Source organism: Pollachius pollachius (assembly GCF_949987615.1).
Source record: "Pollachius pollachius genome assembly, chromosome: 6".
In the NCBI taxonomy this organism is placed as follows: Eukaryota; Metazoa; Chordata; class Actinopteri; order Gadiformes; family Gadidae; genus Pollachius; species Pollachius pollachius.
This window is the reverse complement of record NC_136939.1, coordinates 24112536-24124116: the sequence shown is the minus strand read 5'-3', so window position 1 is coordinate 24124116 and position 11581 is coordinate 24112536. Positions and strand designations below refer to the sequence as shown.

The 11581-nt window shown below is 42.4% G+C and overlaps 1 protein-coding gene across 1 annotated transcript; it reads right to left on the bottom strand.

Annotated features, from left to right (window-relative positions):
* Positions 1–2199: 2199 nt before the first annotated feature.
* Positions 2200–7585, bottom strand: LOC307077184 (D-beta-hydroxybutyrate dehydrogenase, mitochondrial; the record flags this gene model as incomplete). Its single annotated transcript, XM_079738510.1, has 5 exons — positions 2200–2394; positions 2907–3080; positions 4252–4385; positions 5495–5647; positions 7219–7585. 5 exons carry the CDS (start codon positions 7583–7585, stop codon positions 2200–2202), a joined length of 1023 nt encoding a protein of 340 aa, XP_079594636.1.
* Between the last annotated feature and the right edge of the window lie 3996 nt (positions 7586–11581).

The following is an 11581-nucleotide window of genomic DNA, read 5'->3' as shown; positions in this document are numbered from 1 at the left end:
GGGTAACTACTCTGTAAAACTCTGATATCACCCTGATATTTACCTGATAATTATCAGGGAGATATGGGAGTTTTTGCCAAGTACCATGTTCAAAACTACACACCTTAATGGGTGGTAGATGATTATAATCTATAATTACCAGGAAAGTATATGGTAATATCATTGAAACAAACCACGCTTCCTTTTACAGTACAGTTCCACCTTCCTTACAGGGTAACTACTCTGTAAAACTCTGATATCACCCTGATATTTACCTGATAATTATCAGGGAGATATGGGAGTTTTTGCCAAGTACCATGTTCAAAACTACACACCTTAATGGGTGGTAGATGATTATAATCTATAATTACCAGGAAAGTATATGGTAATATCATTGAAACAAACCACGCTTCCTTTTACAGTACAGTTCCACCTTCCTTACAGGGTAACTACTCTGTAAAACTCTGATATCACCCTGATATTTACCTGATAATTATCAGGGAGATATGGGAGTTTTTGCCAAGTACCATGTTCAAAACTACACACCTTAATGGGTGGTAGATGATTATAATCTACAATTACCAGGAAAGTATATGGTAATATCATTGAAACAAACCACGCTTCCTTTTACAGTACAGTTCCACCTTCCTTACAGGGTAACTACTCTGTAAAACTCTGATATCACCCTGATATTTACCTGATAATTATCAGGGAGATATGGGAGTTTTTGCCAAGTACCATGTTCAAAACTACACACCTTAATGGGTGGTAGATGATTTTAATCTATAATTACCAGGAAAGTATATGGTAATATCATTGAAACAAACCACGCTTCCTTTTACAGTACAGTTCCACCTTCCTTACAGGGTAACTACTCTGTAAAACTCTGATATCACCCCGATATTTACCTGATAATTATCAGGGAGATATGGGAGTTTTTGCCAAGTACCATGTTCAAAACTACACACCTTAATGGGTGGTAGATGATTATAATCTATAATTACCAGGAAAGTATATGGTAATATCATTGAAACAATCCATGCTTCCTTTTACAGTACAGTTCCACCTTCCTTACAGGGTAATTCACAGGGTTTTACCTGATAATGTTTTGGAATGTATGTGGTACACATTTGTAATTACTGGGTAAATACCAGTTAATATTTGCATAAATACATAGGGGTTACTGGGTAAATTGTAACTACTGGGTAATTAGAAAGTAATTACTTAGTAAATAGTTTCAAGCTATCAAGTAAATACTGGGTAATTACCAGGTAAATATCAGAGTCATTACTACCCTCACTGTCACTACACAGGTTGATTGGTAATACATAATCTATAATTCCTGGATAAATACCCGGTAGTTTTCAGTATATATCTAGTAAATACTGGGTAACTTGTTGGTAAATAGCTGGTAAGTACCAGGTTAATATATAAGCTATTATCACCCTAACAAAGTCACATATAGACACATTCAGTGGGTTTATTGTCTACGATATGCAATTGCAGGATATCTACCAGGTAATTATTGGGTAAATACCTGGTAGATGTCAGGAAAATATCTAGTAAATATCAGGTAACTTTTTGGTATTTACCAGATAAATGTGTAATGTAAATACTGGGTAATTACCTGGTAAGTACTTGGTAATTACAAGGCAATTACATTTAATTACCTGGTTATTACTTAGTAAATACATCTTATTACCAGGTAATTAGCTGGTAATTACCGGACTGTAAAAGGAAGGGTTACCTATACTTCTTAGAGTAATATTTATGTAATAGACAGTACCTGCGATTAAAGCTCATAAAAATAAAATTCAATTTGTAAATATAGAATAGAAAGAATAGAAAGTCGAGACTTCTCGGGAGTCATGGCGGTGTGTTGCCGTCATGATTCCTTTCTATAGCATATCCAGACCGGGGACGCTACACCTCTGCCCAGAGCAGTCAGGGTGAGCTGCCTTGCTCAGGGACACCTCGACACTCAGCTTAGGAGCAGCTGGGGATCGAACTAGCAACCTTCCGGTCACCAGCCAACCCGCTCTACCTCCTGAGCGACTGTCGCCCCAAACAACGCACAAAACCACAGTTTGCGTCCAACGACAACAAAGCCCATCCACACATTCTCCCCCTTCCCCTCTCTCCCCCTCTCCCCCTTCCCCTCTCTCCCTCTCTCTCCCCCTCTCCCCCTTCCCCTCTCTCCCTCCCTCTCTCCCTCCACCCTCACTGCTTCGAGTACAGCATCTCCCTCCTGCGTGCGTACATCGGACTCAACGCAAAGATGCCGTCCGACACGGCGGTGGGCAGCAGGGGATACCAGCCGAAGAACAGCGAGTCCAGCCGGGATGCCAGGAGATAACGGTACTTTGGCCGTGGGGAGGACACCGCGTGGAGCAGGGCGTCGACCACCAGGCTAACCTGAGAGAGAGAGAGAGTGAGAGAGAGAGTTTGTAACCGAGAGAGAGAGAGACACACACTCAGACAGACAGTCTTAGGTGGCTCAGAGTGGAGACGAGAGTTTCCCATTTTTACGGTGACATATTTCACCACCAGGTGTGAGTGTGATTAGCCGGGACCAGCCGTTTTGAAAATCTGCCTCTTCTGACATCACAAGTGGGCGTGTCCAACTAGATGTATGACGGATAGATGAGCAACGTTTGCTACAGTCCTCTGGGTAGTCCGGTAGAGTGATCGATCCAGCATCTAGCTGAACACGCCCACGTATTATATCACTAAAACACAGAAAGAGGTGGGGTTTCAAACGGCTTGTAACGGCTAATCACACTCACACCTGGTGGTGTAAAATGTCACCTTTAAGGACCACAACGGAAACAAGCCTTTGGACTTTTAGTTTTTTTTATCCTTTTGAACATATCCTGTGGATTGTGATTCAATAAATTTGTCAATCAATCAATCAATCAATCAATGACCTCCGTAAACCCTGCCCCCGTCAGGGAAGTGAAGTAGGCATTAGCGAGTTCCATGTACTCGCGGCTGAAGACAAGCTTCTGTTCCGGGCTGAGATTCTCCCAGATATTCCAGCTCTTCTTGGTTTTCAGGATGTTGGTCGCACGGCCGAAGTTGCCCGGCTGGATGATGCTGACCTGCGGGACGTTTTTTTCGGAATTTAATATTTGCTTGAGACCAAGGTTTTTCAAACTGTATTCTTTCAAATATTTTTTAATCTTTAAAAATACACAAAGATGTTTTAGATGTTTTAAATATATATTTAAAATGTGTAATAGAACAAAAATATCTTTAAAAAACACACAGAGGTGTTTGAAATGTTTCAAAAATATGTGTAAAATGTGTCAAATAATTAAAAGTTCTTTCAAATCACACAAAGACTTTGAAAAACGTTTTGGGGGGGCAGCTGTTCATTTGTTCTCTGAGGGGGGGCTCAATCTCTCGGGCCTGGCCAATCCTAAAATCTCTGGTCACTCCCCATCACCTTTGTTACCTTGGCATCAACTCAAAAGATGTGAATGTTTCCCTACGCATAATAATCAGGTACAACTATTGTCTCACTGAACAAATGCTTTGTCAATCACTGCATGTACTTTCCCATGATCACACTCCAAAACAAAACAAAATACTTTGTGGTCCAAAGTGTATTTTATGTTTGCTTTAGCCTTCTGCTAAATCTTAAACACGTTGCACTTTCTGCAATGCATTTTTTTTTACTGTGCCTTCATTTTCTTCAAAGAATTTTCTTTTATATTTAATTATTATTGTAAAACAATGTTTCTACATGAAGCACTTTGAGTCTGCCTCGTGTATGAAAAGTGCTGTATGAATAAAGTTGCCTTGCCTAAAATTAAACCAAATAATTTGCTGTCCGAATCGTCCCTAAAAATAAAGTTATTCTTAATCAAAGTACAAAGTACGTCTTTGCGTAGAGTCTGTAAACTTTGTCGTTGGCATGTTGCTTTAAATATTGCTGCCGTAAAGGATTATGGGATACCATTATCTCCTTTCCTTTCGGAATGGTTGCTCAGGAGTAACCTCTGCTAAAGGATATAAAGGATGCATCGAGGCTCCTTTCTTAATTTTTAGAATTCGACCCACCTTTCCTACAAGTACTTCCGGGTCATCTCGTTAGGAAAGGAAATTTCCTTTGCAAAAAAGAGAATTCATAGAGGCCCCCGGTGTCCGAGGCATCTGGATCACACCAATAGTTCTCCTTCTACTACGTACATGCACATTGGATAAACAACTCTGTTGGCATAGTGCCACCAAGTTGGCAGAATGGGAATTGCACTATACCACAAGTACCTTGACGCCAAAGCTGGCCATCTCCACCCTCAGACAGTCAGCGAATGCCTCCAGCCCCCGTTTGGAGACGCTGTACGCCCCCATGTTCAGGCAGTGGAAGAAGGCGAAGATGCTGGACACGAAGACCATCCGACCTGCAGCGAAGAACCAATACATGAAGTAGGGCTGCTTGATTATTGAAAATTATGGATCATAATCACGATTATATGGGTCAGTATAGACATCAGGATTAACTGAGAACTTTGAATTTCCCCTTGAAAAAATACACAAAATGTTCAAATAGAAAATGTTGAAATTAAAAAAGTATGTACAAATATATATCCAGCTGTTCGGCGATTTCTATAGAACATCTATTATTTTTTTTAAAGATTTAAAAAGAATAAAAATAATACCAAAACAATCAACTAGATTATATTAGTTTGGAGATCGTTTGAGCCAAACATTTTAATCACGATAAAAGTTCAACTGATTGCACAGCCCTAACGTGCATGTCCACTGCTAGGATTGGTCGAGGGCCTATCCAATCGCGTCCAGATGCGTCTTTAGGTCGGCGCTGGTTGGTAAATCAGAATCTAACAGAGAGGTTCCAGACAAATTGCGGTCTGTAATCCATCTTGCGATGCTAGGCTATTACTTCCAGTAATCCGTGTAGCTAGCTAGCTAGCTTTACTACGATGCACTATTTTGATTTTTGATGCAAGTGATTTTGCTAGATACCATGCTAATGCACGGTGGTTTATCTTGCTTGCAAACTTTACTTTATGTTTCATTCAAATAAAATTAAACAACGTGACTAAATGTTCCATTAATACATTAACTCGCCCGTAATCACGATTTCTGCCCGAGTCACGCCAGATCGATTAAAAACACAAAGACAATAATTCCCCTGATCCTACGATAATCAACAATGTCATCAAAATACATCTTTTGTTATTGTTTTCTTTAACTAACTAGCTTGCTTAAAATCGATGTAAGGCCTTGAAAGGTGACATAGTATACCACCTGGTGTGAGTGTGATTAGCCGTAACAAGCCGTTATGGAAATCTGCCTCTTCTGACATTTGACACACCCACTTGTGATGTCACAAGAGGCAGATATTCAAAACGGCTTGTAACTGCTAATCACACTCACAACTGGTGGTGTAATATGTCACCTTTAATAAACGTTATTTTTTCCCCCTGATTTCGATTGTTTTTTGACAATGCAGTTTGAGCTACAAACTAGCTTAGCATAAGCGACCCACCCTTTGCTGCGCGGACCAGCGGCAGGAAGGCGATGGTGGTCCGGATGGCTCCGAACAAGTTGACGTCCACCATCTTGGTGTAGTGGTTGATGGTGCTCCACTCCGTTTCGGCCCAGTCTGAGATGCCGGCGTTGTTTACGACCGCCCACAGGCCTATCAGAGAGAGAAACAACAAAAAAATAAGAAAAAAATAAGAACAATTATATATAATATTTTTGGGGGGTTTCAGTCAAAACACATTCTCACTTTGTCAAATTTGTATTTTCAAGCATGAACACCTTTAACGCTAGTCCTACGCCCACAGGCCTTTCAGAGAAAGAAACACAAAGTTTGAATTTCTGAGCATGTTTTGTAATGTTGTTGCGCTAGATTGCAAGCAGAGACTCACATTACTAGATATGCAGAGCAGAGTGACCAAACTAACGGAAATTTGGGAAACAATCTATCATCAATAGTCCAACAGTCAATAATAAGATCAAAATTTCGGACGTCACATTAACGAGCCAGTATCATCATTGTCGCTGTTATTGTTGTCAAGAATGCATCATATTAAAGAGACAGTATCATCCTCATTGTTTTTGTTGTCAATAATAAAAAAACACTGAGCGTCACATTAAAGAGATGGCATCATCGTACATTGATGATGCTGTCATTAAAATGACAGTATCATCATTAGGCGAGTTTCAGACCAAGCATGCGTTGCGTTGCCTCGCATAACATAATGCATTCTGGGATCAAAACGTCAGAAATGCTGGTGATAACTTCCCTATTCGACATGTCACATGACTTTAAAAACTCACGGGTGCTCCCTCCGTCTAAATTTCTCTGCATTTTGTCTCAAATAAATGCGGACATAAGACACTGGTTAGAATTACGAAGTGGAATTTCCCACGGGAAAAATGACAACTCTTTTCAAAAAGGCGTACCCTCTCCCAAACTATGCTTGAAGTGTGTTCACTCTTCTGGTAATAACAAGACGGCTCGCCAGTTATGACGCCCACGCTTACGTGTGTTCCCGACAGCGACTGTTCATGTGCACTTGGGAAACAACCGGTTGGGAATCTAAAAGTTTTTCAGGTTTTTTTTATCTGATAAACAGTCAGAACTGAACAGAACTTATTAGGATCAGCTTCAAGTTTGCATGCCTTTATTTCCTTGATGCCTATCACCTACTATCCTTTTGCTTTTATTTATGAGATGCAAATACAGTATTTCCACTGTATGGAAGGCAACACTTGCCCTTATCTAGAGCTGGTTTTCTTGTACACAACGTTTAAAACTGAGCAGAGTTATGCCAACAGACGTTACAACATCAATCAATAGTAAAGTATGTGATATGATGGTTGATTCTTTTATATTGAGTTAAACGTTCCGACGTCGCAAAAATGTTGTGCCCAATAAATGCCCGATAATTTCCAGCGATTTGACGCGCCATCGTTCAAACAACGAGAAGTGCACCTGTGTCTGACTTGACATTGTGGGAACTTGACGTGTTTCTGACCAGTCCCGGCGGATGTTCTCAAGTCTCGTGCATGCATGCGCGCAAATGCAGACGATCTGAAAAACGCCTATTGTTGTCAATAATCAAATCTATACTTTGAACGTCACATTAAAGAGACAGTCTCATCATTGTTTATGTTGTCAAAAATAAAACAGATACTTTTGAGCGTCACATTAAAGAGGCATCATTATCATTGTTTGTTATTATTTTCATCATCTCCCACCATTCTCGGGGAGGCTGCTCTGGACGACCCTCTTAGCCTCCTCCACGTCCTCATCGCTCGTGACGTCCAGCTTCAGCACCCTCAGCCGGTACGAGCCCTCCTGCGCCAGCCCGCGCGCCCCCAGCCCCTCCGGGAACAGGCACCCTGCGAACACCACGAAGCCGCGCGCGTCCAGCTGCAGCGCAAGGTGGTGCCCGAAGCCGCTGTCACACCCGGTCACGAGCACCGCGCGCCCCGCCCCTTCCTCCTCCTCCTCCTCTCGCGATGCTCTCCTCCGGCGGCGGCTTGCGACGAGGAGCAGGAGAGCCACGCATGCGAACGCGGTGAACACGGCGACGATCTGCCTGGCTGACATGTCCGTCTCCATGGCGATGGGGATGTTGATGCTGAAGGTGACGGTGATGGGGATGGACGGACTGACTACCTCCGCGCTCGGTCGCCGCTGCTGCTCTGCAGCGTGCCTCGCGTCTGGTCGCCGAGAGATATGCAGGCTTTTATAGGTCCCCAGCGCCGCCAAAGGAGCCCATTCAGGCGGCGGTTATGGTCGATTTGGTGTTCAGCCGTAAGGTCCGCCATGTGACTCTTTGCCGCAAGCAGCAAGACACAGGCGAAGAAAAACTTAATAATGCTGCGTTCCAGGAACACTTTTAGCCCGTAAGTTACGAGCTGGAACTGGGAGTAATCTATCTGGTACGAGTTCAGGGGTAGTGAGGTGCGGGTTTGACTGCCGTTCGCGGGCACTTTCACGGGTATAAGCTTGTGAAAACACGGGTTACGGGTTGCATGGAACGCGCCATAAGCTTAGCCTGGCTCCCGCCTAAGTACTTCCGCTCGATTTGAATTTCCCTTCAGTACTAAGTCTGGGTCTGCGGTATGTTAGTGGGTTTTCTCTGTCCAAATTTTGTGCGTCCAATCATTGAACAGAGGGAGTGGCTGAGAACAATAACGTTAAAGCCAGCTCTCGTTGATGGACATCTTCACGCACTGTGTTTGGTTTGTTTACAGCCTGCGCGCAATGTGATTCCTGGCCAAACGATAGCGATTGGTTACGGCAGATCCAGAGTGACACTGGGCAGATCAAATAGTTTTAAACTTCAACAGACACCCACCTTCAAGTAAGTTAACGTTTGTCAATTGAGTACATCCAGACTCTGTGCAAATGAAATGAAGTACGAGAGTCTGGTAGGACCAGGGGACCATAAGCTCGCGCCGGTGATCAACTCGTTTGTGATTGGCTGTTTGGACTCTGGGGGCGGGGTGAGGCTGCACACCTGTTGGGCGTTGTGTGTTCAGTATGCAACAGTTTAAAGCAGCCGTCACGCACATGCGCACGCAAGCGCTCAGTCAAACAGACACACACTCAGACCAACAGACAGACCACATACATAAGCTCACACACTCTCAGACAGACTCACACACACACACACACACACACACACTCTCAGTCAAACAGACATACAAACACACACAGACTCACTCTAAGACAGACACACTCTCAGACAGACACACACACACACAGACAGACAGACGGCTTGCAGCATTGACACTGCTACCCCTCTGTTGTCTGAATCCCAGTCCTCTGTCATCACAGAATGCACCGACTGAAGTCTGAACCAAGCCTCTGTGTCCTGCCCACGTAACCTATCGGCGAAGTCTAGAGGTCTCGAAGCTAGGGTTTAGGTCTTTAGGTTTAAGTTTGCGCTTAACTTAGGTTTAGCATAAACCAGCAAGCTTAAAGGTGACATATTATACAACCAGTTGTGAGGATGATTAGCTGCTACAAGCCGTTTTGAAAACCTGCCTCTTCTGACATCACAAGTGGGCGTGTCCACCTAGATGTGCGCTGGATAGATCAGACAACCAGCCTACCCAGTGGACCGAAGCAAACACTGCTCATCTATCCAAGAGGCAGATTTTCAAAACGGCTTGTAACGGCTAATCACACGTGTAATATGTCACCTTTTAAATGAGTGTTCAAATTGAGTTCAAATTAAAGAACAACATCCTGTCGAATTGGTTGGTATGGGTCTATTAAGAAGCATTACCTCTTGTCCATCCATTACTATTAAAAAGTCAGATCTGTTAAACACATCCAGTGGTCCATCCTGTCCAGTCCTTTGCAAATTGGGCTGCATTGGGGTATGTATGCACTTAAAAGTATGTATAAGTGGATGCACTTATTGCACTTAAAAACAGCACTTAGCATGGTGTAGCATCTTATCCTAGCTATCTTTGTTGTATACGGGGAATGGGTTAACCTAGTGATTGTTAGTGTTTGGGACTTGGTTTTATGAACATCCTTACTGTACCGCCAGATATATATTGTTGTTTCTCTTTCCTCTGACGAATGGACTCATTGTAAATCGCTTCGGATGAAAGCGCTAAATGTAAATGTAAATGTTTAGATCACAGTTTGTGAAAAATGCATTAGTTTCTTCTATCCAATGGCTTCTCCTGAGTCACTAGAATCTGGGTCTGAATCTAAGGATGTCGGATCAAGACTATCATGTACCGCGACAATCTTTTGATCGCTGGCGATTATTTCACTTATGCTCTGCGTACGTCTCGATATAGTCTGTACTTTTCATGAAGGAAAGTCGTACGTAAGTAAGGAAATTCTTTCGGTTATCCTTGATCGACCTCAGTCTCTGAGCAAGCTTTTGTTTGTTGGCTGTTTGCTACCAATGGTGTCATTGTTGAGAGAGAGAGAGAGAGAGACAGAGAGAGAGTGAATAGGACAGAGACAGAGAGAGAGACAGAGACAGAGAGAGAGACAGAGACAGAGAAGGAGAGAGAGAGAGAGAGAGACGGAGAGAAAGGCAGACAGAGAAAGACAAAGAGAGAGAGACAGACAGACGGAGACAGACGGAGATGGAGAGAGAGAGAGAGAGAGGAAGACGGAGACAGAGAGAGAGTCCTTTAATCCTGGTCAGGAAGGATGGAAATGTTAACTATAACACATGAACAATATTTCCCACAAAGAACACACAGCACTCACATGGGCAAACACGCAATAGGCCTAATTTCATAGAAATGGAGCAAGACCTCATAGAGTAATTCACAATTTTCCCCGACGGTTCCCCGGAATTCACGGAATCGGGGGCCTTTTCAACTCCTACCGGAGCCTATGTCTCTGTCTCTCGCTCTCTGTCTGTCTCTCTCTGAGAGCCTAGACCACAGTATTATGGTAGTCAAAAGGATTATAGAAACATAATCATCCCCCACCATGGATCACTAATAATTATCATTGTTAATTACCGTGTATTTATAAAGGATTATCTTAGAAGTCGACAGAGAAGGCAAAGAAAGCATTGTTGTATCGTATGAATGACTTTGTATGGGACAAATACTACTTGAACTTTAAAAGCTATAGAAGGCAACTGTAGAAAGACTGGTGTTTTGCGATTTATTATGGTTAATCAAACACAAATGACCTTTCAAACGTTTCATACCCTCATTGCCTGGCACTATGATCGTTACGCTGTTATTGGAGAAATGGCGCCCTCTAATGTTGATAAATCGCATCGTCTCTTGCGTTGAGACAGGCCATACAATCATGATTGAATTCGTTTTTATTTTTATATCAGAAATTGACATGTAATATAATTTGCACAGGATCAGAGAATAACAAAAGAAAAAAATCTAAACCGCCTAAAAAATGGATGGTTAAAATTGGAATTCTGATATAAGTACATACATTGAAACCGAACAAAATACAAACTTTCCGATGTCCATATCATAGGGTGAATTGCCTTTATCAGTCAAAGGCTTAATTTCATCCTACAAATCAATCAACAACAGGTTGATTTGGAGAAGCCAAAAGCGTCCAAAAAACCTTTTGACAAAGAAATCTTTATTATTCTAAAAATGTTCACTAGTAGCATGTCTCTTGAGGTACATCTATAGGCAACACTTAGTGAAGAAGAGCTGTCAATCAATCAATCAACACGACAGATAAAACAGTGTCTGGACGGTCTCAAACGAAGTCTGTTGTGGTTAATTGAAAGGTCCCATATTACACCACCAGGTGTGAGCCGTTACTGTGGCTTGTAACGGCTAATCACACTCACACCTGGTGGTGTAATATGTCACCTTTAACCTCTCATCCCTCTTCGGAGTCAAACTTCTCCTTTTTTTAACTGTTACTGTTATTAACTGACTGTTATTTTAATATAATTGCGACAAAAATTACTAAATGCTTGCGACATCAGAAGCGGTTATTTACACAAGGTGTGTGTAATTCCCTCCCCCCCTCCCCCTTTAAGAGTAAACTGTAAAAAAAAAATAATACAAATCAATATCTTCAGTGCGTACGCAGAGTGCGCAAAAAAAACGCAACACAAGTCGTCCGATCTTTTTGTGA